Source organism: Anopheles nili, chromosome 3, assembly GCF_943737925.1.
Source record: "Anopheles nili chromosome 3, idAnoNiliSN_F5_01, whole genome shotgun sequence".
NCBI lineage: Eukaryota > Metazoa > Arthropoda > Insecta > Diptera > Culicidae > Anopheles > Anopheles nili.
The window spans coordinates 67,433,030-67,460,019 of NC_071292.1; the positions used below are offsets into that span (position 1 = coordinate 67,433,030).

The 26,990-nt window shown below is 44.2% G+C and overlaps 1 protein-coding gene across 1 annotated transcript; it reads left to right on the top strand.

Annotated features, from left to right (window-relative positions):
- The first annotated feature begins 21,780 nt into the window (after positions 1–21,780).
- On the top strand, positions 21,781–26,413 carry LOC128726723 (melatonin receptor type 1B-A-like). The gene is made up of 3 exons (XM_053820546.1): positions 21,781–22,252; positions 24,087–24,259; positions 25,579–26,413. Exons 1-3 carry the CDS (start codon positions 21,781–21,783, stop codon positions 26,299–26,301), a joined length of 1,368 nt encoding a protein of 455 aa, XP_053676521.1. The 3' UTR covers positions 26,302–26,413.
- Positions 26,414–26,990: the final 577 nt, after the last annotated feature.

The following is a 26,990-nucleotide window of genomic DNA, read 5'->3' on the forward strand; positions in this document are numbered from 1 at the left end:
TTTCAGCGCGTTTTAACGAGTTTCGGTTTCAATGGCATTGTTGCCCAGACAGACAGCGAAACCGCTAGCTGGTAGCCAAAGCACTGTATCAGTACAATTGAGGGAAGAGAACCGAAGGGTAGGGTGGTCAGCAGCAGGTCAGCGAAATGGTGCGCTATCCGAAACGGACCAGACGCAGCGCTGACCCGGCCGGTCTTAACGTACTTCGAATCAACCACTCACACACACACACACAAGTGAAATAATAAACGAAAAAAAAAGGAAAAACAAACAAACCACAATCAACGTATCCAAACAAACGAGCACGAGAAGGACGAGATGGTAGGCGAATGGATAAATCTTAGATATAGGATCTTAAGCAGGTGTTTATCGTCGGAGTTGGCACAGTTCTCGATCTGATCTATGGCCATTTGTGACACAGCAAAAAGGGCGGTGTATCGCCCACAGAAACCGTCCTCTATCTCCCTTTCTCTTTGTCTTGTAGCAATAGTAAATGACAGTTCCTGGGAAGCGATGTGTGGCAAAGTTCGCTTTCATCCACCATCTATGACCCACAAATATCAAATACGCTATTACAGGCTAGCCTCGCAACACTTGAAACCAAGCAAAACGCGCAGCAATCAACCGAACCAACAATCAACCCATCCCTTGTCCGGGGGGAGAAAAGTAGTCTTGTTGAAGAAAGCAAAGAAACTGTGTAGATTTGGACCGCCGTTCTGTACATACACTGAAGCAAAGCGAAACCCAATGGTCCTTCCCTTACGCCATTCGATGGTTTCACCTATAACTAGAGAGAGTGTGTTGCGAAGATTGTGCTAGGTGTAAGTAAATTTGCCCTGCTGTTGGCTGGGAAGAAAACTGTAAACGCACGAAAGCGTTCCTGTACTTTTTCGCAATCAATCACTAACCGGTGCACTACTTTCGCCCCATAACTAGCGGATGCAATAACTAAATAAAGCGTATTGCGTACATATTCATATATGAAGATCGATGTAAAGATGTCCTGTTGGTGTTTTTTGTTGCTTAATCCTTGATGACCTTTTGAGCTATTTAAAGCTTCATGGTAAGTATCGGGTATGGGCAATATTTGGACTTAATCCAGGTATTTTTGCAGTATTTTCCCATTAAAGTTGAGAAGAGAAAAGACTGATATAGTTTTCAATTTGTTTATCTATGATAAATACAAAAATCATCTTGGCTCTTAAATTTTTCTTGATAAGTGATTCGTTTAATTAGAATATTGGATAACATCAATTTATGTGACGTTATTCAGTTCACTCAATAAATGGGTTAAATAAATGCACTAAATGCAATAAATAAAAATGCAAGAACTTGCTTTTAACAAAAACAAATTAAGTGAGCCATTAAAATTGCATAGAATGCTAAAAAAGTATTTCAAAATGAAATAATAGAAACATCTATGCTTACAATTCATTATGCTCCGAGTAATATAGTCCAACTGGCAAAACGTGTTGGAAATAAATTTGCTGACAGAACTGCTGTAAAATTTCATTCTTCACACGCTAGAAATTGTACTTTCATTTGCTGGCAGGAACACTGAATTAATCATAAACCTCCCGATATGCCAAGGCTCGCCATAGTACACGACACAGCAGAGCGTTGATTTATTCGCTGAACATCTATCGAAGAATGAGAAATGTCTTTCGTCATGCCGTTTCGCTGCATTTTCTAGTGGTATGATTTCAATTGATCGTCATTCTATCCGTGAGAGACTTTCAAGGATGCATTGCTCTTGAAATGGTCGTCAAAATGAGCCAGGCAGCGAACCACGTTGCAGCGCGTTCATAAATGAAAAACAAAAATCACGTAAAGGCACGTTGGCAGAGGAGAAATTCATTTTCAGGCTTTTACTATTACTTGCCGACATACCTAGGGTACACAGCACGGAAGATGAGAACAATGACAGAAAGGATGAAAGTGAATCATTAGAGTGCATCAGACATATGGGAAGGGATGAATTGTGCTTATGAGCCACCTCAAAGCTTATGATCCTTAAAGTTGTAGTTAAATCATCCAACCATAGATGGCGCTCGAAAGCTTTCTGAAGAGAGATATCGAGAAAGCTTAGTACGTTCTAAGTTATGTCCATTTTATTGCATCGGGAAGTGAATTTAGATAAGAGTTCATATTTCACTACACTATTATACGAGATTTTTGTATGAGCAAACAGTAGGGATAACTATTGTATTTTCTCTCTTTCAGCATTGCTAAGTTAATAGATTTATTTAACTCAACTCAATTGGTATTTAAAAACATTGCATATAATATCATCACTTACGGTTTTTTATTTATGAATTACTCATTTTTATGTTAGCAACAAATTTGTAAATAAATGTTTACCTCAACGATTTCAGTGTATCGAATACACTCACCTGTTAAAAGCTAATTGCGAAAGCTTTCGATACCGCTCCACCCATAATTAGAATAACCTGTTGAAAGTGGCGCCGAATGTAAACACTTAACATCTGCTCTTGCGGATGTCTTGTCAATGGAAATGGCGTCCGTAAGGACGAAACATCGCTGAAACAGACACAGCGTCACACCGCTGCACAACGTTATTAGCACACTTTTGCCCCACAAACACTCACACTGTCACGCATCGCCACGGTAGAAGTCCACTTGTCGCGTGTGTGTACTTTCTCTCAAAGCAACCCGAAAGCTTTCGCTTAAACGAAGCTTTCTTCAGCTTTTCTCTCGCGGAAAACTCCCTACATTTACGCACTCTCTCGCTCTATTGAGCTCTCGATGAGAGTTGCGATGGATGATGTTGCTGGATCCTTCGGCAGTCCTTAGCTTTCGGTCGTTCGTAACGGACGCATCGTTGTGTTCCGTTCTGTGCTCAGTACGGCTTGAAGTACCACTCCGCGCGACATACCACCGACAACGACCACCAGTTGGATTGCGTCAGCTGCCGAAGCTTGACGCCGTTCCGCGATGCAACCGCGAAACCATACGCCAGCCTGACGGCCGCCATCGTAGACGCACTTGATTGATTAATTCGGCAGAAGTGAAGCGTGATTTTCGTGGGAGTGATTTATGCACTGAGTGCGCCTAGTGAACTAATCGTACGAGCCCGAGGCGTTGTTTTGGCACCATGTTGTGCGTCACAGTGGAACCCGAAGCTTTCGACGTCGCTGGGGAATTGTGTGTCAGTGCACTTTAAATAACCTTCAAGTGGGAACGAAGCACAAACGAACGATGGTGGCCACCCGAGTGAGAAAGCAAACAAACAAGGTAATCCCATTTGGTCGTGATTTTGACGCGGAAATGAAAAGTCTGCAAATCCCACACTCCATTACCCATTGACCTCTGCTTTCACCCACGCCGCACGAATGCGTGCGAATGTTCACCGTCACCAGGGCAACAGCCCGCTGTCGTGCTCCCAGATGGGTGAACTGAATGGAAAAAGGTGCGCTTCTGATCCATCAGGGTCTGAAATAAATCTACGCCCTTCGCTCGTGCAACACACACAAAAGGTTCCCGAACTCCGAACCACATCAACGCGCCCATGTGCCCGGGATGTAACAATGGTTGCCTACCTTTCAGGCGTGGTGGCGTTAACAACGACGCACGAGCGTGTTGCGTTTGCATTTTGCTTCCCCTGCCTCATCCTTTGCTCGCAATGAGGAAAAGTCATCGCGCTTTAAGCTATTATCGTCGCCGCTCTCTCCCTTCCTTTCCTTCCTTCATCGGTAGCGATTGATTCACCCGTCAGGCCCCCAATCGAAACGCAATTAAATCACGCGCAACAGACCAACCGTTGGCGGTTAGGAACGACCGGACGGGATTGAGCTCGCGTGAGTCGCTTTCCGGGTTGCCTGACCTGACGGCGCCTGCTTCCGGTGCTCGATGTCGTTGCCGACGGCGCGCCAACAAGTGCGTGGGGTGCCTGGCGTGTGCAGACCTGGATCCTTGCGCGCGCGCTTCCTTCGTTAGTAGCGATGATGGTGCTGTGCTAACAAGTGCTTTCTGATCGATCTCTCGAACAAATTCAATTACGTGATGTGAAAATAATAAGCAACCTGGGAAGCCGCTCCGAGAAAGAAAGGAAGCGTGAGGACGGCAAAACCCACCGTCTAGGCAAGTAGTTTTCCATTCGTGCAAACGAGAGAAAGAGAGAGAGAGAGAGAGAGAGAGAGAGAGAGAGAGAGAGAGAGAGAGACAGCGAGTATGACGAAGAGAAAGCACACCAAGTAACGGCACAAACACTTACTCACTAGCGATCCGTCTGCAAACGTTGGAAGCGCGTCCCTAGCAAACACAGACACTCGTCAAGGAATGGATCCCTAGAGAGAGAAAAAAGCTAGAAAACGGGCATCGATACAAGAAGTAGAAAATCGTTACCATTACACCGACATTCGACCCCGACAGCGTGGAAGGAAAGGATAAACCACTCGATATTATTGCTGCCTTCCACGACGATGTCCCGCCGCCGGCAGCGAGCCATTCGAAGCTCAACAATAGCTCAAATGGCGCTGGTGTGCGTCCTGACCGTCTTAACCTGACGCGTTAAGCCATCGCTCGTGGCGAGTGAAGTGGCGCTGTGTGAGTTTCACCTGCGGCAGCCCTTCGAAGAGTATGATCGGAGCTGGAAGGCAGGAAATGAAGATATTTACCACAGCGCAGCGAAACTTTGCACCACAACTTCTTGCGGGTGCTTCGAGCATGGAACAGCGATGCACGCTGCCTGCCGCGAAATGGTTGCACAAACGGGCTTGGCCACTTGGCTGAGAGGTTTGTTTGGGAACGCGAGGACGCATTGAGACAGGTCGGGGCATCGGAAATACCGAATCGATTGATCAGCCACCTCGCTGCATCGATTCATTGCCTTCACTGCAAGCTGCATTTCGACAGATGTTTTGGAATGAGTTTACTCGAGAAAACAGTATCAAACAATCGTTGCGCTTGAAGGCTTTTATTATGCTTTAATTACTTTCAAAGTATGCTCTTTTTCTCGTGCTTTTGTGGCCACAAAGTCAATCATGAAATTTACTGCTAACATTGTTGCATACTTCGCGGCGCTTGGATTAATTATTCTCAGAAAAGAAATTGCAGTCTGTTAATATGTTTGCAAATAACCATTTTTATTTTGTAATAAACGTGTATTATAACACTGTTTCTTGCCTCTTGTTTTATGGAGACAATATCGTTAAACAGCACAACCATCTTTTCAGGAAATTTTCATATTTGTGTGACATGAAAATGTGCAAACTATCCATTCCTAAAAAATGAACACACACACATATGAAACTTGCTCTCTTCTTTTTTGTTTGGCACAATTTTTCATTCCACCAGCAGTATGGCCACTTTAAATTGATTGCCACCGACATTTGCCGATATGGTATGCGGTGATGTTTCGCAGGGGATAGTGCGATGGAGGCGCCTGGTGCCTGGTGCGACGACTACGGAAGGGTATGAAATTATTCATTCTCGTTTAGCATAGCCTAACGACGCTCATCGGTGGAAACCACGCGGATCGTTGACTGGTGCTTGATGACGTTGCAACGAGGACGCACAGACCGTCCAGCCATAAAGGAGACATCTATTTTTAACGCTTATCTGTCTTTTACGTGCTGTCGTTTAAAGCGCATTAAATATTCTGTACGAATTCTGTGGAATACCGATCAATATTTTCCTATACAGGATTGGTTCATTGTTCAACGGGTGCAAAGAACTATGGCGTTGATGGAAACTGTATAAAACTCGTCGCAACACTGCTGAATATCAAGTTACACGATCTATAACGCTCGGCAATAACGTTACAAATTCTTTCAATTAATCGTGTAATGAAGTTTACATTTCACATTTTGTTCGCTAACGAGCTGGCATTGATTACAACCGAAACGCTACTATTGTACGCTGAATACCACGTGCAAAGTAAGGCTGCATTGTTGCAAAACTGCTCCCTCCAGCTCGGTGTGCTCGAATGCAGTGGGTGATTTTGAGAGGAAATTGAGCCGCATAATAAAATCAACTCAATCATAAGAGCAATTCGCTCGGCACTTGGTCTTTCAATGTGAAAGGGCAACATAGCGTTATTTTTTTATGCCATGCCTGCCGCGTGACTTCCGGACTTTGCCTCTCAGCGCAGTGGCCTTCGTTTTCTTCCCTGCGAAACCTTCAACCCATCCGCCGATGTGGACTTTGCTGATGCGAGAAAAGGAAAATTACTTTAGCAACAACCAAAATACAACAATGCCGGGAATGGAAAGACGAAAAACAAACGCAACACGCAATTGGTAAGCGATGGTGGGCGTGGAAAATAGTATCATGTTATGGTGTATTAATTTCTCCGTGGCACGCAAAACCCCTACGCTGCTCAGGGACGACAGGATAGTGAAAGGAGCGCAGACAGGGCATTGGATTTATCGATTATCGTATGGAGTGGGCTTGCGGTCAACACCGGCCACGATAGGGCAGCTTTTGCGAGGGAAGAAAATTGCTTTCAACGGTGCACAAATTCCTTTTTTTTTCTTACGCCGCCGTGATCCTTCACGTTAGGCGTGTATTTATCGACACTAAAAATAAACGCACCTGGTCTTTGTTTTGCGTGTAATTAAGTGAGCTGGAGTATGTGGCTTCAACCCACAGGGTCTAGCCGTGCGATGATGACACGAGATTGGCGAGGCTGTTTTTTAGCATGGAAAGGAAAAACGACTGCATAACTAGAAGAAATATCGAATTAAGATGCCTATTTTCAAAAATACCTGTCACACACGCAACTCTCAAAGCAAGTGAGGAAAATTGCTTTACCTAAACTACCTTTTCACCATTGGAAAGAACTCTAAAATAGTTCATACTTTATTGGTTACTGTACTATACTGAATTACTGATTATACCATCGTCTCCACTAATGACTGGTTATTCCTACTCAAGGTCAGAATGCAAGAAAAGACAATGAACAAGCAAGTCTAAAACTGTTTCATTATTCAAGCGCCCTCCAAGCGGCTAGATCTGATGAAAACATAGAAAAGAGTATCCGCTAAAGTGTTGATGACAGGAAATTTCCCTGTTGAGTGCCGACTCGAGTTGTTTGGAATTCTCATCATAATTTCATGGCATGCTTCGTAACTCGTTGGCGAGTTCATTGTACGCTAGTCATAGCCTTGAAAAGGGGCAAAAACATGAGAATGAACTCTCACATACATGTGGTAAATGAAAATAGTATTACGGAGGTGACATGTATGAACAATAAATCACATTTTGAAGCAAAATGAATTTCTTCATAAATTGTGGTCCAAATTTTACAGAACGACTTGGATTTCATCCCTAGCTGAACTTAGCCAAATGCGTTGAACTCCAGCTTTTGTTCACATTTGCTCAATTCATTATCAACAGCAAAGTGCTTACATATTCTACATCAACGCTCGCCACCTAATTCATTACGCAATTTAAATCAAACCGTACCGGCATTCGAACGTACGTAGAAAATGGAGTTCCGGTAAACACTTGACAAAATGAAGCCATCAAACATGATTGTACCGGGCGTGCATGTTGCGTGCCTTATTATCACGCGCTGCCTTCAAAGGCGGCCGTCCTCGGGAACATCCGGCACATACACACAAACACACTAATCCGTGAGGAAGTGAACAAGCCAAATATCCGCAGATTGAACCTCCGGTAAATGCAGGACCGTGTGGGCGATGACGGAGCGCTTCCGGTTTCGCAACACGACGCTTCCGTTTCCATTCTTGTCCGTGCGATTAATAGCACAAAGACTTTCAGGAATGGAGGGGCCACCTTTTTGGCACTGCTGCTGAACTGCGGCCTTCTGGTCGTATGTTGGCGAGAGAACGGAGACGTCAATTCGGAGGCCCGGAAGGACACTCAGCTGCTCGACTTGGAGGTCATATTTTACGGTTATTATTCCTGCACGGATGCCAGCGACGGATCGCATCCTTGAGCAGCTCGCATCATATCCGCTAAACGGAAAGTTGTGTTCAGGGGTTGAACGTCAACTAGCTGCGATCTGGATGGCTTTGTGGTTGAGTATGATCGGCAAGAAGGATGGTTTAGGGTCGTGCTTTCAGTGGGCTTTTGATTGAAACCAGTGATGTTATAAATAACTTTTGCTGGTTGAATTTTGGTATTAGCCATAGAATGTACACCACTAGAGACCGAATCGAAAGCTATCAGGATAACAGAAAGAATGATTCAATCTATTAAATGTGTTATTTTAGCATATTGATGCTTATGATATTGCAATTTACTGCAAAGTAATATAATGATATCGAGCTCATGCAAATTAATACTTAACTAGTGGCTTTGATTGCAAACACTACCAGCAAGAAATAATCACTACAGCAAAATAATAGGTCCTTTTGGTCCTTTTGGAGAATCCTGTTTTCTCAAGCCGTATACAGTAATTTAGATCCGTTTCCATACCATTCGAAAGTAAAGTATTTTATTACATTTTTTATGCACGCATAGCCTGATTGCTAGCAATTCTATCGCAGTGTAATTCGTCATGCTTTGGTTCGCTTGGATGGATGAAAGTCGAATTCAATTCCGAAAAAGGTTACCACCATCAGCCAGCCGTTTTTGCAGCGGTGCGTACAATTTCATGTAAACCTCAGTGAGGCTTTCTGCCATTTTACAAAACATTTTTCCTGCAAATTACGGTTCTGCATGCTGCTCCTGAACAAAAAAGAAAACAAAACGAACTGTTGCGCCCTGTGACGCCATAGCCGCTCCATGTGATGTAAAGCGTTAGAAATCGGTTTGGTTGCATCACCAACGGGAATGGGGTCCCGGTTTCCTTGGCAATAAATAATCAAACAAAAGCACATCAGCATCGCGCACACCAAACAAGAAGCCCGATCTGGCCAAAGACAGCAGACAGCCAGACAAAGGAGATGCCGCAGGTTCAGCGCGTGAAAACGAAATTGCTGCCACTTCATGGCCTACCCACGCGAGCCATCGTTTTTCCAGTGATGCAAAATGAAAAGCGCCAAGGTGAAATTTCACCTCCAATCAAGGCAGCCACTGCTGCGAGGAATGAATACCGTGAAATGAATGGCGTTGCTATTGGTTTCCGGTTCGCGATCCGTCTTCGTCCCACGCTGTTCACGAGCGGGTCTGCACCGAAAATCGAGGAAAATCGTGAAAGGATTTCAATTTTTCTCCATCTCTACCTTTGTTTTGTGATCGCCATTTGTCTCGTCGCACAAAAAAGAATAAAAAACCAAAACACCAACGAACAGACGAACAGTTATCTAATGAGTTGTGGTGCAGTGCGAGAAGGGTTTTGTTGCATTGTGCGGGTTTTTTGGCCACTTGACCTATTGTTCGCTTCAGTGTGGTTGTTCACCATGCTTCTGATCGTGAGATACAAGAATCTCTCTTTGCTGTCAAAGCGATTGCAATCGAAATGTTGATAAAAAAATTCGTAAAGCATTTTGAGTAGAACAAACAAGAACTGCATAATAACAGCATTTATCATATGATATAGAAAAAATAATAATTTACCGACCAACTATTTGCTGCATAGTTTTCAGGTCATAATTTTTATTAAATCATGAGCTGTTGTGTGAATTGAATTTCACATTTTTCAGGCATTCTAGAGCATGGCATCCATTCCAGGAAAAAGCCTTTCATTTACAAAATTAATCTTTTTAATTGCTTCAACGTAAAAAAAAGCATACCCTCATGCCAAACAACGTTATGCTGATAAATATTATCATAAATCCCATCAGCCTTTTCCCTGTTCTCAGTGATATCATGCCACCCCTTAAGCGTGCGGATGAAAATTTTGCATTCAAACGCTTAATTGTTATACCCAAGCCCCTCAGAGGCTACGAGAATGCGGTTCGCAATGTGCTCCAATCAGGTCACATGCACGAGACACACCCGGTGGGACCAAACCGTGGTCGCGGCTGTTCACATCCATCAGCACGTTCGCCTGTCCACGCTAGCCACGGTTTGATTTGGTTGACCACCGGCGACAACTGCAACCCAAGCGCACGGCATCGAGCTCACTGGACGTTCTACAAATTGGATGGTTTCCAACTCGCCCGAAATGGTACACCCATGACCCATCCCCGGAAGGACGAGGACACATTTTTCATCGCATTCAGAACGTTCGCGAACCGGTGACGGTAGAGCTTGGGCACGTTGGAAATGCGGCGATGATATCGCTTTCCCGCGAGATCCCGTGCCGTGTTCCGGGAATGCGTCGGTGTGAACATTTTTCATGCATGTCTGCACCGCAGAAACGCTGCCATCGTTGATATTTTGGTGGCATTTCAGTTGAACGGTTCCGTAGGATTGGGCCACACAAATCGGGACGGAACAAAATGTGGCCCGTGCTCGTTTGTGTCATTGTGAGGGCGTGCGACAACATTAGCGCACAAAAGATGTAGTTTTGAAATCGTTTATGTCGGGTTTTTTTTTCTTTTTCCAAGCCATGAGTACGGATGTTGGGCGAACCATTGCCGTGGGTGATGCTTTTTGCATTTGAGTTTTAAATTGCATTTACATCGTTCACTGTTAGTTTTGCATTTGTGAATAACACAAATAGCACACACAGATTTCACGATGATTCATGATAACTGTGTACAAATCACATGTTGTTCGTATTATAGGTTTTACAATCTTCAGCAAAAGTTAGGAGTTATTTGTATGTTTCGAAAGCAAGTTGCTGTTCAGTAACTCATGTTCCGTCGCGTTAAGCAGTATATTAAGCTTTCAAACTATGCTGTTCGTGTTATGGTATTACATCTGCATCTATGCACAAACGCTTCTTTTAAAGTGTTATTTTAAAGAGAACTATTCGCAAAAGCTCGTCCGCACGTTTTATCTACCAACTAGCAAGGTCGGTTATTGACAACTTGATTCGTAAACTTCAGAGGCTCGTAAACCACGATCTTATCAACGACGATGATGATGAAAACGATTTCACAAAATAAAAATGTGCACATCAACCTCCAGCACGATATGAAGGGGTTCCGATTTGGTTATCTCATAAATGCTGAAAAATATGATGCAAGGCGAGCGACGAGCTGATATGCAAAGCAGTCGGATGCACTTCATTCGCCAGGCAAAAAAAATATTAAATAGCGTTCAAGAATTCGAAGCCATCTTTATGTAAGGGTATAAAAACCTTCTTAAAAGGTAGATTAAACTTTCAAGCCCTGTTGGGCCATCCTTGACATGGCGGCATTACGATAGAGCCGACATTCAACCTGCAAGGCTCTACGTGTGGTCGAATGAACCGGTAACACAGCTTACATAATAAATTATTAGCAGTTTACTAGAACTGGAATTTTGAGGATGAATTCGTTCTGCTTTTAGCGCGGTGTTATGAATTTCCACGGAAGCACATTGCGTCAATTCAAGCCACGCACACGCCACAAATGAAGCCTTGAAGGTTGATTAGCTTGAAGTTCTGCTCGGTTGCTGGTGGATGGCTGCGAATAACTTACCCAGTATTTGCAACATCGAAACGAAATGTCGCCATCACACTCAAGCCAAAGCACCGAACATCGAGAAAAGGACGCGTTTCGTACGATCAATAATTATGGTCACGGGAATCCTGGGGACTCGGCAAAACCATTTCCTAGCGCCTGAGCGCTCTGTTGTGACGTACTGATAACGGTGTTAGTGGTTTCGACATTTCGTCCTCACGACAACATTGCTGGTTCGCGCGGTGGACGACCTGCCATAATCCTTCGTTCCGTTTTGACGCGCGAAATTGATCGTAAAAAGGCGATATTCGTAACGGCAGTAAATTCGTCCTAGCACAAAAATCGCTCTACGGTGTCGAAATGTTTATTGTGCATCCTTCCACTTTCCTAGATCCTGGCGTCTCGACAAGCGTCCCTATTGGATCACTTATTTCGATCACCAACCTCGCGTCCCATAAAGTGTCTTAGTATCCTGCCCATTCGGGCCAACCGGTCACAGCCTACTGCTGCAGAAGATGGTGGTAAGCCGTCTGCTACAAAGTGTTTCCGTAGCAACTCGTCGGATGTCGTCAATGTCTGTTTGAAGATTTCAACCTTAATCCTGAAATAGTCCCACCATATGGGAAATATTTCCACCGGTTGCACGATTCGATCCTTGCAGGTTTGCAAAAGCCCATTAAACAAGCAACATACTGCGGTTGAAGAAGACATAAATCCATCTGCACCGCATCTACTGCCCATTCCATCGCGTGCGGTTTCTGAATCCAATTTGGTGAATCCAATCATCGACGGTAGGCAATTAAAATGTTTATTTATGTTTTCCGACTAATTACTCGTCCAATATCAAAGGACACGGTATTCTGAATCGATTGCACATCGCTCAAGCTCTGAGCGTAAGGAATCTAACCAGACGTTGTTGGTGTGTGGTGATGATTTTTAATTAACAATTGCTATTAATTAAGCTTAAGCCCACTGCTAAGTCCGTGAATGCAATATTGAAGCAGATAAGAGGGATTCAGTTGATGCATAGTATTGGTGCACTGTGAAAATTATCCATTTTTCATCACTAATACATAACGTTGCAATACTTTATATGGATAAAAATACCGGGAAATTCATACGCTAAGAAATCTTTGTGAAGAAATCATAACAAAATTGCTAGAAATAACATGGATACTTGCAGAAGAAAAGTAAGAAAACTAGAATCGAAACAAGATAATCTTTTCCAATTTACATGGGAACTCTTAAAAAAAGTTTTATGTAGAGCAGGAAAGTCCGGTGAGCGAATTCTTCCTTCGAGCACAAAATGAATTTACATTTCCACTGCGGTGGTTTTTGGCTGCCGTGAAGCATTTAAAGTAGGGAAAATATTTTGCAAGTTTGTTGCAACCATCTTTTACCATCCATTCTTGCCAACATTGTATTTTTTGTAACATTACGAATATGGATACAATCCAGAGACGGTTGCATTCGTTCCCATGGGTAATACCAGCATTAAGAAGAGCGCAACCGGCCGGAAAGCCCTTTTCGAACCAGACCCAGTGCTGTGCGAAATTGCGAAACAGAGCCTCGAGGAAATTTTTCAAATTTCCAGCAACATTCGGTCTTTAAAATCGTTCATCTCATCCATCGGTGAGATGAAGCGCTATTTATAACTCCATCCCACGTAATACCCACTGCCCACGCTCACCCATGCAGCAATATTCGATGCAATAATCATTTCCAACAACCCATCGCTACTATCACTTCTTCTACGGCCTGGCTATACTGCGATGTCGGGTCATTCGGAGAATGCTTTTTTGTGTGGTAATTTAGTAGGTTTTCTGCTCCCGAGCTTTGCGTTTTTTTTGTGTGCAGTTAGTCGTTTAATTTCGGAATCTCCATGCTCGAAGGAATCGTTTGCCTGCAGCCGTGGGAGAAGTGTGCTCTTCCTGTGCAGTTCCGGACGCACAGAGCTGCTTCGATGCTCGATCGTGTGTTCCGGTCGGTACGTCCATGATATTGACACCAGGAATCGATGTTGCAGCTACACCGGAAAGAAAATAAAACCGTTCCTCCTACAGAAAATAGCTTTGCAGATATGCAAGAGCAAAAAATGATGATAAAGAGTGGGATGTGAAAATCTAGCAATACTGAATAAAAAGGAGCTAGGGAAAGTGCGTGAGCGAGATACAGAAGTGTGAAAGAGTGTGGTGAAAAATCTCAATCATAGCAACCTACAAGCTAACGACGGTAGCAACGAGAGTAATGCATAAAATATGCTAATCAAAGCACACGAGCTCACCAACCAGTCGTTGAGATTTTTCATTTGAGCGTTTCGTCAGCCGGCTCGAGCTTCATTTCTCAGATACCTGGCCAACACTGCCGTGCTGCAATTTATGCCGAGCGATTTATCGCTCGATGTTATGAACTAAAATTTATTATCTTGCGCTATCGTCTGCAGTGGAAATGAGGGGCGCGTGCGTTTATTAAATATTAACACGGCACCAAAGCAAATATTGACCATGTTTTCATGCGCTTAGTAGACTATTTGTGAACTCAAAATTAATGATTCGATAAGAATACCAATCTACGACACAGTTAGCGAATTAGTGAACAGCTTCTGCTACGCGGCTTATGATAGGTTTTTCCCGCATCCAAATGGTAACTTATGAACTGCGTTTCATGTTGAATGGATTCTTGTGTATATGTATTATATTATATAACATAATTGATTATTCAGGTTATTATTCCGTACATGTTTCAAAAGTATTTTTTTTACAAACTTTTCTTTGATTTGTGATCACAATAATTTGATACTTTTCTCTCATGAGAACTCTTGGAGAAAAAATGGAAAAGCAAATGTAGAATAAAGGGAAACAAAAAAAACAATATTTTCCACCAATATCTATTGCATTAAGATGATTTTATTTTAACATTTAAAAAATTTCCATGAAACAACTTGCTGTCTCTGATACGTAAAGTTGAATGCTTATTTTATTGCTTTCGAACACGAACACCGTTCATTTGTAGTAGATTATCGTGGACGCATTTCACCCAAATCGAAAATAAATCCGCTATCGCCATTGCAAATCCGCGAATCAATCTTTGATGTTGATACCAGCCCGATGAATCACCGACCGGAACATGAGCCCGACGTCCAGCTGCGGCTGGTCGGAATTCTAAACTTGCGATTTTTTTATTTTGCGATTTATTTATTTCATAGGCGAGATCTTTCTTTCATCATCGATTCCTGGAATCGAACCGACCATATGCCAGCAACCTAAACGTGTCACGTTTCCGAGTTTTCATTCCGGTGGCTGGAATTGGCGAAAAATGGCTCCACTTTGAATGAGAAAAGGAAATAAAATAAAAATCCCACCGTAAATTGAACCGGGTACCGGAAAAAGGTGTAATTATCACGTCCGGTGTCGAACCGTGCGGTTATAGAGCTAATTTTGATGATCGCCATTAAAATAACCATAAAAAATAATGGTCACATTACTCAGCCAGAGTCACAGGAGAAGTATCGAAAAGTTCAGTCATTTTGCTACGGCTTCATTTTTTGTTTTTGATGCCATCTTTAGGAGGATTGAAAAAATAAAGAACCATTTACGTGACCACAAATTTCTTCTGGAAAGGAGCGGAAATTCAGATCTAAATTTGTGTTACATTTCAGTTTGACGATCGCTGGCTAATTAGACTTTGAAATGTATTCCGTATTTGAACCTAATTAAAAACCGACTTATATTGTCACCAAGCAAAAGTTCCCACCGCTAGTTGCCGTTAGACCTCTCCATATCTCTCTAAGCCCCCTCCTGTCCTGTACTAAAGCATTGCTAAAAACAACCTACAGAGACGGCCCGGGGAAGTGGGTCTTATCGGAATGAAATTTATGGCCATCACTCGGTTAGGTGGTTGCGAAATGTGTTGGCGAAATTTATTACGGTTTCGGTTCCGAGTAGCCAATACGAGTTGTTTGAGGCTTCTATATTTTGTCATCTCTCTGTCTCTCTCTCTCGATTTCTCTTTTACGTATGCACTCGCACCCAACCGTACCGAGAACCACATTCCCCCATGATGAATGTGTGCAAATTATGCTAGCAAAAAGCAAAATCCCATCAACCTGACCCTGAAGTGGCAAGCAAACGCCATCGAACGGACGGTGGCAATTTGTAGCTACAATTTTTAACATCCATTCGGTGCCGTTGGAGGTGGAAAAGCTGGACGGTTTTTGAAACACCGGAAGCGACAGTACCGTGAATTCTCTCTGTCCCGGGCAAAGTTTTACCATTCGAAACCATTTTTTGCACGTGGCAGTGGGTGCAGTTGCTTGTGCAGGTATTTGAAATATGTGGAACTAATTAACATACATGAGCTATTCGGTTCAGGGCGTCTGGCTCTGCCACATGCAACGATTCCGTATCCATAATGAAGCGTGAATTGCATCAAATGTTTCGCAATTTTTAGTGATACACTTACGTTAGGAAAATATTTCAAAAATTCCAAGAATCAAACAATATTACAGACCATAGATTGAAAAACTTTACCTTCCCCAATGCGATCTTATCGATCATTATTTATATTAACCTCAATTATGTGCGACATGATCTCTGTGATTATACTCACACAAAACTCCTTTACTCATAACATTACTACCGTTAGCATAATTCCAACAAACCATAAGAAAGCTCACTGTCTTGCAATGAGAAAAAATAAACAAATACCAAGAGAAACCGAAGCAATTGCCACAGAGATTATTGCAATCAAAAGGCTATCGACTTGTGACAATCTTTTCGTGCGCAATCGAGTGTACAATGTAAGAAGTGTTAAAGCGCACCAGCCCTATTACGGTTATTCGAGCACACCGACAAAGACGTAGCCCGTGATGGGAGAGTGGCTTTTCCGTCACCTCACCACAAAGGACCACTATAGCTTTTCCGCTGCTGTTTCCGCTACAGCAGTGAGCGACGGAACGTCACAATTTAACACAGCCGACAGGACCTATGGAAAGAGGATACGTAGAAACAGCCTCATAAAAGATTCACGACGATCGTCCTTATTGGAAAATTACCAATTATTCGGTTCGCCGGGTTTCTGTGGTTTGGACATTTGGACAGGAACCAGTGAAGCATTACTCAAGTCTCGGAAAGCCGTTCCCAGTAAAATTTGTCCGGAAGTTTCTTTGGAAACGCACGCCCCAATCAATGTCCAATATCGTGCTGATACGATCCAATAGTAGGCGTGGAATAGTAATAATAGTAACGCACTGTGTTCGGTAGTCAATTAATGGCCGTTCAAAGACACCCCAGGCAAAAGGCATCCTTATCTAGCAGCTGGAGGTTTCACGGAGTTTTATTAATATATTTCCATGGCCTGCTTCGTGAGCCTAGTCCAAGTCGAGCGATGGAACAAATCCAAAGGTTAGCTTCTTTCTTCCGGTTTACTGCCGCTATCTATGCGTCAGTCTCGATTGGGGTCAGCCTCCCGTAATCTCTGGCGTTTGCGATAAATTTTTATTCCACTATTGCGTCGCGGTTCAACGTGTCCCCCGATAACGCTATTCGCTATCTTAATTGTGTACACCAAGGTGGCTAAGGCTGCTAAGTTGAACGAAGTGCACACTGAGATTCACTCACGAACAGCCCCAGACACGGGCTTTAATGGCAGAGGAAAACGAAACGAGGACCTTTTGCACTCACCAAATGGCTACTTGGAAACGTCCGTTGATATTTACCGAAGCCATGAGCGCTTTTGCGAAGCACCGTTCTTTTCAGTGCCGTTTATCGTTTTGGGCTGGCTTCCTTTTTAATGCTGTTCGTGCTGCATGTACCGCGGGCCTTCGCGACCAGTAGTAATTGTGGCCTGTGCAGGTTAAGTGCTTTCGCTGGAAGGACCGAATTTAGATAACGTGCTGCGGTACGCAGAAGAATCCGCGATTTTACTGCATGGCCAGCAATGTAAGGAGCAGTCGTTGCGACAACAGCCTCTTGTCGTGATGAGGGAACCTGGCTTGTGTACCTGGTCGAATGCGAGAAAACGGAGATCAAAACGAGCCTAATATCTCTAGGTGTAGCCCAAACAAGGAAGATTTTTTGTACGTTGTAATCTTCACTGAGTCTTTCATAGGTAGTCTAAACAAGGAGCTACGTGTAATGCTGATTATAAGGTCATAAAGTCTCTATTATTATGCCTGCTGGTTTTGTAGATTAGTTATTGTAGAGCAAAGCCATAGCTTCAAATTCAGTATAACAATATCACTTAAACGACTTTTTTATTAATACCAGGATTCTTTTTATTAATACTTATCGCAAACGCAAATAAACGACTCTTTTTATTAATACTCCTCACAAATTGCTTATTAGCCGCATCATACGCTATTTTTAGTGTTGAAAATTATTATCCATCCGCATCGTCGAAGTGCTCTTATAAAATGAAGACTTCCCACTCGAACGATGTCATTAGTGAAAGTGTACATAAATGTGTTCAAGGGGATTGTGGTTGTTTTTGTTTCACCGCTCTGACGCATCGTTCAGAACACCAATTAGCCCCCGGAAGTAAGGATTACGCTGCTCCCAGTTGTGTTGTAGCACTCCCGGTTCAAAATTATCCTTCCAGCGTGTCCCACCCAAAGTAAGCACCCGTGCTGTGTGTTTCAATAAAGAGAACGAGCGGCACACCTATTGCCCTGGTGTTTAAACGCCGCTGGAGCCACGAAACGGGGCGTTGCCACTCCTGACGTTATCAGCCTCATAGTCGCATGTTGCCGCTTCTAAAACTTAGCACACTGACACCAGGCCGATCTCCAGTGTTCACACACACGGGGCGCATTAATCAGGCGGGAAAATGCCGTATGGTTAGAAAAAATGCCACACTCCGTGACGGCGATTATATTTAGCGGAAGTGACGACAAAAAAGCTCAAGCCACAACCCCTGTTAATAGCTTATCGTATGAATAATACATTTCGTGCGACATGGCCCTCACTTCCGGTCTACGGAGTGCCGGAATAAATCGTCGCCTCTCACGCGCTGGCAGGCAACTTGTGAAGGGGCAGATTGGTCGAACATTAGCCAGCGTAACAAATGACCAGCGTGAGGCATCAAAGGATGCACTGAAGCTACCGAGCGTGTTGTCAAACGTCGATAGCATCGAAAACATCTAGTACCCGTTGCAAGAGACCATTTGCTCTCCGCCTATCACGTTGTTAGTGAAGTGATTCCTATTTTCTACATTCTATTTTTCGTTTCAAATAAATAAATAAATTTGTTGTGAGAAAAAACAAACGAAAATCGTCTTCTACAGCTTTTTTTCTGACCACTCGTACTCAAAAGGTCAAAAATCGTCGTCATTCCGAACAAAAAAACTCTCAGGGATTTTTTTCATCACTATAAAAATCCCACATTAAAACAAACATTGAACCCTCTCATTCTATAAATTGTTTTCTTCTTTATCTAACGTCCTTTTTTGCCTCCAAGCGGTAAAAAACGGAGAGAATGGATGTGAACGAAATCCTGTGGGTTTGTGAGAAAATTACTTAACCTTTCCATCCGTTTCCCGATCGATCCTCGGTACCATTTTCTATCAATTCCAACTGACCCGGCTCTCTTGAACAATCACGCTCGCGTTCGCAATGGCGCCGTCTTAGACGGCAAACCGACCCCATCCAGGCCAAGAGAGCCTGTGGGAAGACAGAGCCGGATACGGATGCGTCTGCAAATGAGGTCGCTTATTATGATTACGCTTTGCGGTCTTGATCCTTATCGGGTATTCGCTCGTTTGCCATTCCTTTTTTTTCATCATTCGGGCGTCTCCAGCTTCGGGCGTCTGTTGGTGTCGTTGAGCGAGGTTGGGGTGAGAAAATAATTAAATTCACTCAACGATAGACCACTCGTACCCGATCGTGATGATGCTGGAAGGCGGATTTCCGATCGGAGAGAATGAAAAATAAAAATACCAGCCGGCGTGTCATCGAAGGGAATGGGAGAGCACTTACGAGATCGAGATGAGTGCATTTGGGTTTGGCCGGAAGCTATGCTGTCTTTATGGGAATGCAATCCATCGGGAAAAAACAAACGACACATTAAATCCCGATCCCAATGGACGTTTTCTGTGCATTTTAGAACACGATAAAACGTGGGGTGGCTCCAGAGGAGTGGGAAAATTTAATGAAAAAACTTTACCCAACCAACGAAACACGATGAATGCGCAAGCTGAGAATGGATTTGAGAGGGCCCTTTCCATTCGTCAGGAGGCTTGGGACCATACCCTCTCCAGGAACCCATGGGAACTCATCATGCGCCGCAATGGAGACGCCTGCTTGGTTTTATTATTCCACGATGGAGACGCCTGGTGGATTGTACATTTTTTACTGAAAAATTCCTACAGAGACCCAGGAAGCGCAAAATCTTCCACATAAGTTCGGTTGCAATCCAACATAACGATTCGCTCTCTCTGGAGCCGAAAAACGAGAAAAAGCTCTCAAAACACTTTCCCATCCCAATGCCTATTTCAAACCTGGAGCGATAGAACACCGCCTTAATGCAAGCGCTAATTGCGCTCTTAAAACCCACCCAAGCAATTCGGCACGGAACTGAGAGCGAATAATCACACTAATTACGCCCCAGATGAGGTCATTTGAACTACGAGAAATTTTATTAACGAGCCACAATACTGAAAAAAGGGACCGCTTATGGGGCACGGCATCAAGTTAAACTTTCCACCGCATTGTACCATTTGACTAATTGTTTGCTTTCCACCCTTGAAGATGCACGATCGCTCTACGGGCTGGGTTTTCTCGCTTGCAAAAATAAAATGGTCTTACCACGGGCGTCTGTTTGGTCGGAAATGTATCGTCGCAAAAGATTGAGCCCATATTGGGCTGGATCGCAAGTAAACACTCGTGCCCTGGAGCACACGAACGAACGGACTCCACTGAACGAACGCACGTCAATGTGTGCTGTGGGATTTTCCCAAATTGTGTCCCTACCCGTGCAACCCACCCCTTCTTGAAGAGGGGTGAGTGCGAAACGTGATAAGATAAGAATTGAGGAATGATACATGCGAGCGGCAAAGCCCGCTCGTATGCACGTCACGTCTGGTTCCGGCGATGAAGGGACGCCTCTGCGCATATTTACCCACGTACGAAGCAGCGAAAAAGCTCCACGATTGGGACGAGGCCTGCGAACAGGCTTCCCTCCATTACCGGCACGGGGGTGGACGTACAACCGAATCAACATTCTGCGGCGCCACCAGCAACGCCTTGTTTGTGACGGAAACGCAACGACACAGGACGCAGAAGCGGGCAAATCAATAAAAGCTTTGAAAAATATTAATTCTTGCAGCTCTCGAATCGCCCCAGACACGTCTACGGCATACTGATTGTTTTCGTCATCTGTTCTTTTGTTGGTTCTTCGGTTGTTCCGCTATTTGTTACGTGTTGATTGACTAGTAAATCGTAAAAGTTTTTGCACCAGCGGTACCGCGGGTGGAGGCAATAAAAATAACCCACTAGACAGATAGCCGGGAACAATTGCAATAAACGAAAATCGTATCAATGGCGGCACATTGGAAAAATGGTCACCTTTCCATGTGAAGCAAAGGAAGGGACTAGTTTTTAGGGGTCAAGATAAGATGAAATGTTTTTGATTTCAATACCACACCATTATCATCATGGGAGGTTGGATATCCATAGTATCTTGATTATATTTGCCATATGAAATAGCTCATTTAATTCTTTAACTAGAAAACGCTGTCAATGCTAGGAACTGGTTTATTCGGCATTTTGCATAAATCTACACGCGATCAAAACGTGATAACGTTTTTAAACGAGAACGATACCGCACTACCCACTGTGGGTTGCTGGGGAATAATTCTTGTCTGTCCATAATGGCCATCAAAATTTAATTGACACTTTCCACTTAGGGTTATTTACGTCTTTCAGCTTCCAACCCACACTGGAGGTCGTATCGTACGAATGAAATTAACTTACCATCAACTACTTCCGCTAGATGGGCTCGTTCTGGCGATCGGCGTCGTCACCATCATCACCGTCGGCATTGCCCTAATCGATCTAATAAGGTTTAAAATTATTTTTCCTTCATCCGCAGGCCGTACCGTACCAGGTTCAAGTCACCGGCGCGCTAACAATGTTATGGTAGGCCCCAAAAGCACGCCGCCGCTCGAGCCGGACGAACCTTTCGAGTGAGTCATTCGCCAGCAAGTCAACTCCCTTTTTCCTGCCCCGATCGGCCACCACCGATAAACAGCGGTCTTCCGGCCGAAGAGAAGCTGCAAAGAAACGCCATAAAGCAACAACAGAAACAACAAAAATCAAAGCAACACGACAAAACCACACCGCGAAAGGCAGCAAACAACATGGACAACCTTACGGCTGAGCTGTCAAACTTCACGGCCAGCTCGCCAACGGCCGGACAGCTGGCTGGCGCCGTCATGTCAACACTGCTGGTGCACCTCGTTACCGCGGCAACAAGTGGTTCCGGGACGTCACCACCAGCGAGTACCACCAGTCAGGATCAACCGGCGAACATCACGGAGCTGGCAGGACCAAACGGGACCGAGCCTAATTTATGGTTCGTAACCTCGTTAGCCCTCTCGTCTCGATCGCAGCAACACCAGCAACCATTGCACCATACGACAGCGCCAGGTGCCGGTTCCGAGGGTGGCTCGGGAGGTTCGAGGGCTGGTGAGGTGTCCCCAGTGACCCTCTCGACCGAGTGGCCGCGGCTCGCCCGGTTGTTGTTGCTCGCCTGCCTCTCGGTCGTCGGCAGCATCGGCAACGTCTTCATGATATCGTCCGTCATGATTGAGGACCATCTGAAGAAAGCAGGTACGGTGGGTGGTTCTGTTTGTTTCCGTCTTTCTTTCTGCCTTCCACGCTCTCACCTAGCGGTTGGTCTTTCTCTTTGTCCCATGGGGAGAGGATTTTCAATTAAGTTATTACTTTTGGGCGCGACGAGAGTGACTTTCGGATGACGGTTTGCGTTAATTGTGTGCCGCTTGGCGCCGTTCCAGTGAAATCTCTCGCATGCTTCGTTGGATATGAGACGTTGTTTCGGTAGTTTTCTGGCAGATACCAATGAAACAATGGATTTCAATGACATAGTTGGCGCTGGAACGTCATACAATCGCGGCAAGGCATTTTCGGAATAAACGATCCCTTTTTTCCCTTGCATAAGGATAGCTTCACAGAAAAGTTATACTTACATATTATTTCAGTGAAAATAAAATCTAACAGCTAAAGTTTAAAATTAATTTAAAATACCCACTCATTAGCGATGGATGGCATTGTTTGGAATGCGTTTGCAAGCTGCTGCCACCTTCCAATGCATACTGAAATGAACACTCACAATGTTTCTGGGATTTCACTACAAACATCCAGGAGCAAAAGTCTTAGAATTGAATAGTTCATTTGATTGCATGTTTCCCTAAATTTAAGCTGCCACTTCAACTGCTCAACACTCGGACCGCTCGAGTGCAACTCCAACAAGCATCGTCGGCTGGAAAAACAACGATCGCTTACCGGCACCGAAAGCTCTCCGCTGCGCTCCGTGGGCTTGGGCGCTTCTATCGGAATGCAGGCAAAAGAACGTCCAGCAACACTAACCCGGTCCGTTTGAGCGTGATTTCTCGCCAAAGTGCAACTTTTAACGTCCGCCATCGAACAGAATGTCTGCTTCGGGTTTCTCAGCCGTTTCTCTTCGACCACTTTTCAACATTGTTTTCGCTTTTTGCTTCTATTCAGGCTACGTCTTTTTTATAGCGACTCTTCTATCGCTTTTAGCTCGAAGCGTAGCAAAGATTTTGCTCTCAAGTGTGAGCTAGTTTTGTTTCTTTTTTTTTTTGCTCATTCACGTCCTTTTAACGTCCTAGATATAAAATCGTCATCAGTTAGTTTTTTCCTCTTCCGGGCAGTACCAAATAAAACCCTTTTTCGAAAAGTAGAACACAAAAAGCTCGAGCTATTGCTCGAGATTTTTTTATCCATTTCTATTCGTGCTCTGTCATCAATATCGATATAAAAAAGCGCTAGTTTCGCTAAATTGCAGTAGCGTCTTTCGTTTTTAGAACGATTTTTGCTCTTGTAGAGTTTGCGCGATATTGACTTTTTCTTAGATAGTTACACATTCTTTACCGTGATTTTTGCAGAAATTATACTGTTTGGAGTTGCTCGTCTAACTTCTTCGTCTCACTTTTTTAGATATTTTTAGTCATTAATTCGTGATCGCTTTTTAAGCAAAATGCAATAATTTAGCGTCCTTCTTGTTCTATTTTCACATAATCGGCTACTTCTATATATGTTTCTATAGAGAGATTTTGTGCTACAACAGTATAACTAGAATAGTCAAATTGTTTATGCCTTTGCAATAGTTCAAAGATAGTAGTTGTTTCAACGAATGGTTTTAAATAATAAAGGAACATCTAGAATTTCCAAAGTGCTGATCCATTTGCAAGACCTTGTTTGGAATCTCCAAACGGCTTGTTTTTCGAAAATGCAAAAATATTCGCATGCAATGCAACTCACGACTCCTTCAAGATTGCTCACTTGACCTTCTACCCTAGTATTGCAAACGAACTGTTCCCTCTACATTTATCCTTGCCGAGCCTACCAAACGTACCGACCATACCATTGCAACCGATACTACCATCAATACTATTTACAGGCAATGCATTCATAGTGAATATAGCGCTCGCAGATTTACTTATCACTAGCGTAGTGATGCCAGCGTCCACCATCGTCCTGCTGGCTGGCATCGACAATTCCGACACGGAAGTATGCAAATTTCACTGGTTCTTAGCTGCTTGCTCGTTTTTGGTTAGCATTTTAACATTAGCCGTAAGTATATTTGAATCGCCTCAAATACATTCTGGTTGTTGTTTGGCTGTTGTACTTTCGTTCGTCTGAATTGTTGTGCATTTCGTTTGTTTTTCGTAGACAAAGCGCTTTAAGTGAACATCAAGTTTAATATCTTTTTAATATGCGTATATATATAGTACGAGTTCCTTTACTATATACATTCAAATACTGCATTTAAACAAGCATACAAGAAAAATCATTTTACAAATTATCGCATCGTACAACAACTCTTGAGAGTCCTCAAACAAAATATGCAACAATTTTTAATCAAATAATGAAGGGATTTTTGCGCACATTTTATCTCAGTTTTAATTGGCTCTCAATACATGCTTTTAAGACAGACTCCACCGAAAGCTCTAGTCAGTAGAATGTGCTTTATTACTAGTCTGCTTAGTGAGCTTTATTATTAAATGCAATTTAATTACAGTACATTTAAATTGATAGTCTCTGCAGCCTGCACCCTGCAAAATGGAATGAAAGTACTTGAGTCCCTCTATTGGTTACCCTCGAGACGAACTGGACGATGTGATATGAGAGACCCTGCAAAACAGTAGTTAGGGCGATGGTTCTGCATTGTGCAAGAACGCAGCTCACATGCTAGCGTGCACGTTTACAAGCATCGTTGCATAAGAGCTGCTTTCTTACACGACCAACCCACACCTTTAGCACGAGCATGCCACGCCTAATGAGTCCTGTGCCATCACAAAGCTATTGATTAGTGTAGCACTTAGCAGTAGATTAAACCCACCGATAGCAGCACACAACTCGGTTCGGTTGTACTACCGTCCGACCGAAACCGTTGTCGAATGGTGGGTAATTTTAGCGCTCAATGTTCATCTTCTTTTCCCTCCGCCCGACCCTGGGTGGGAAAATGATCCTTTCGAGCATGAAAACCTCCAAAAGTAGGTTAGTAGTTCGTGCGAGAGCATAGAAAAAATGGCCAGTAGTTAGCAAATTGGATGTGGGACCAATCATTCGCCACATTTCGTACCGGCACAACCCCAGGTAAGGGAAAATGGGTGTCCCGAAACGGAAACCAAAGTATAGGGAACAGCACACAAGAGAACACCGGATGTCAGCAGACATCACGGTTTGCTTTGTTACGTATCGATGTTGGTTTGCTTTCTGTGCCCTGAGACGGCACGGATTCACGCGATTCCCAAGGATGTAAAGACAATTCTCGCACCGGAACGAACGTGCCCCGTACTAATGACTTTATTTCATTTCATCATCCCTTTTTTCCGCCTCTCTCTCGCTCTCTCTCTCTCTCTCTCTTCTTTCTTTTACCAATCGGTCAGATGATGGCGGTTGAGAACTACCTTCGTCTGTGCACGTTCCAGAACGAGCGCAGCTGGTTCAACAGGACGAACACGACCGCGATCCTGCTGCTAATCTGGGCCGCTGCTTGCATCGCGTCCGGCATGCAGTTCGTGTACGACATCCGGTTCAACTACTGCAACTGGCGAGCCCGCCAGGCGGACATTCCGCACGAGGCGGGAGTAGTCGGTCTGCTGGTATTGTTGCCCCTGCTGCTCACCTTCATCACGCATATCCGCATCATCGTGGACGTGAAACGCACGATGGCACTGCCCAACTTTAAGCCAAGCCTCGCCTACACCTGGGATCTGTCGCTGGCGCGTACCAACTTCTACAGTTTCCTGCTGTTCGTTGTCTTCTGGCTGCCATTCTGCATTATCTTCGCGTACGGCACAGCTCGGTCCGTCTCGAACCGCGTCTTCTACACAACCGTCTGGATTGGGCTGTCGAAATCGTGCTTTCACAACGTCATCTACTGTCTCACGAATCGCCACTTCCGGAGCGCCTACATCAGCCTGTTCAACTACTGCTGTTGCAAGACGACGGTGGCCGTGTCCCGACGCCAACGTGCCGACGGTAACCGACCAACGGCGGATGTACGTGTCCACATCATACCCGGCTACAACATGTACTCGTACACGAGCCCACAACGGGCTGGCAACTGCCATGGCCACTGGGGCAAGCGCGATTGTCACGAGTTATGATCGGAGACGTAGCTAAATTAATCGCACCGCTCCTTGGGTTGGACGCGGGCCGATTAATTTAACGCCGCCAAAAACCGCCAAACGACATCGTCCTTTCGCTCTATCGCCCCACGCATCCGTACCCTTTTTTTTGTGCCGTGTGCAATCGCAGTTGATCGAAGGATTCCGAGCGGCGAGAACTTCGCCAGCTGGCCGGGGGTTGAGATTGGAAATCTGAAAATGGATTTCACGCTCCCGCTGGCACCTGGGGTTCGCTCTCACGCTCCCGCTGACGAGCTATTATTACCATATATTCGAGGAAAGCAACCTCCATTAGGATAATGCCACTAATCCTTTGTTCGGGTCTTTCCCGCAAAAGAGCGACAGAGAACATTAACGTTTGATCGCCATCGCCCTTTGGACGCACGGTTTGGGCGATGTAAATTGCCCTTGTTTCCTTGGTTACATCATTCGCGTTCGCGTAACATTCACCATGGCAAAATGGACAGCACGGGATGAGGGGTGGAAAATGAAGAAAACATCGCATAACACATCGCACGAGAAACCGCGTAAACGTAAAGCCCTTTTTTTTTGCTTTACCCATGGTACGATGCATGCCGCTTGGAAGTCAGATACATCAGCATTTCGTTTCGCAACATTTTTCTCTCCTGTAAGAGGTTTATAAGGGAGCGGAAAAACAAACTTTAGCT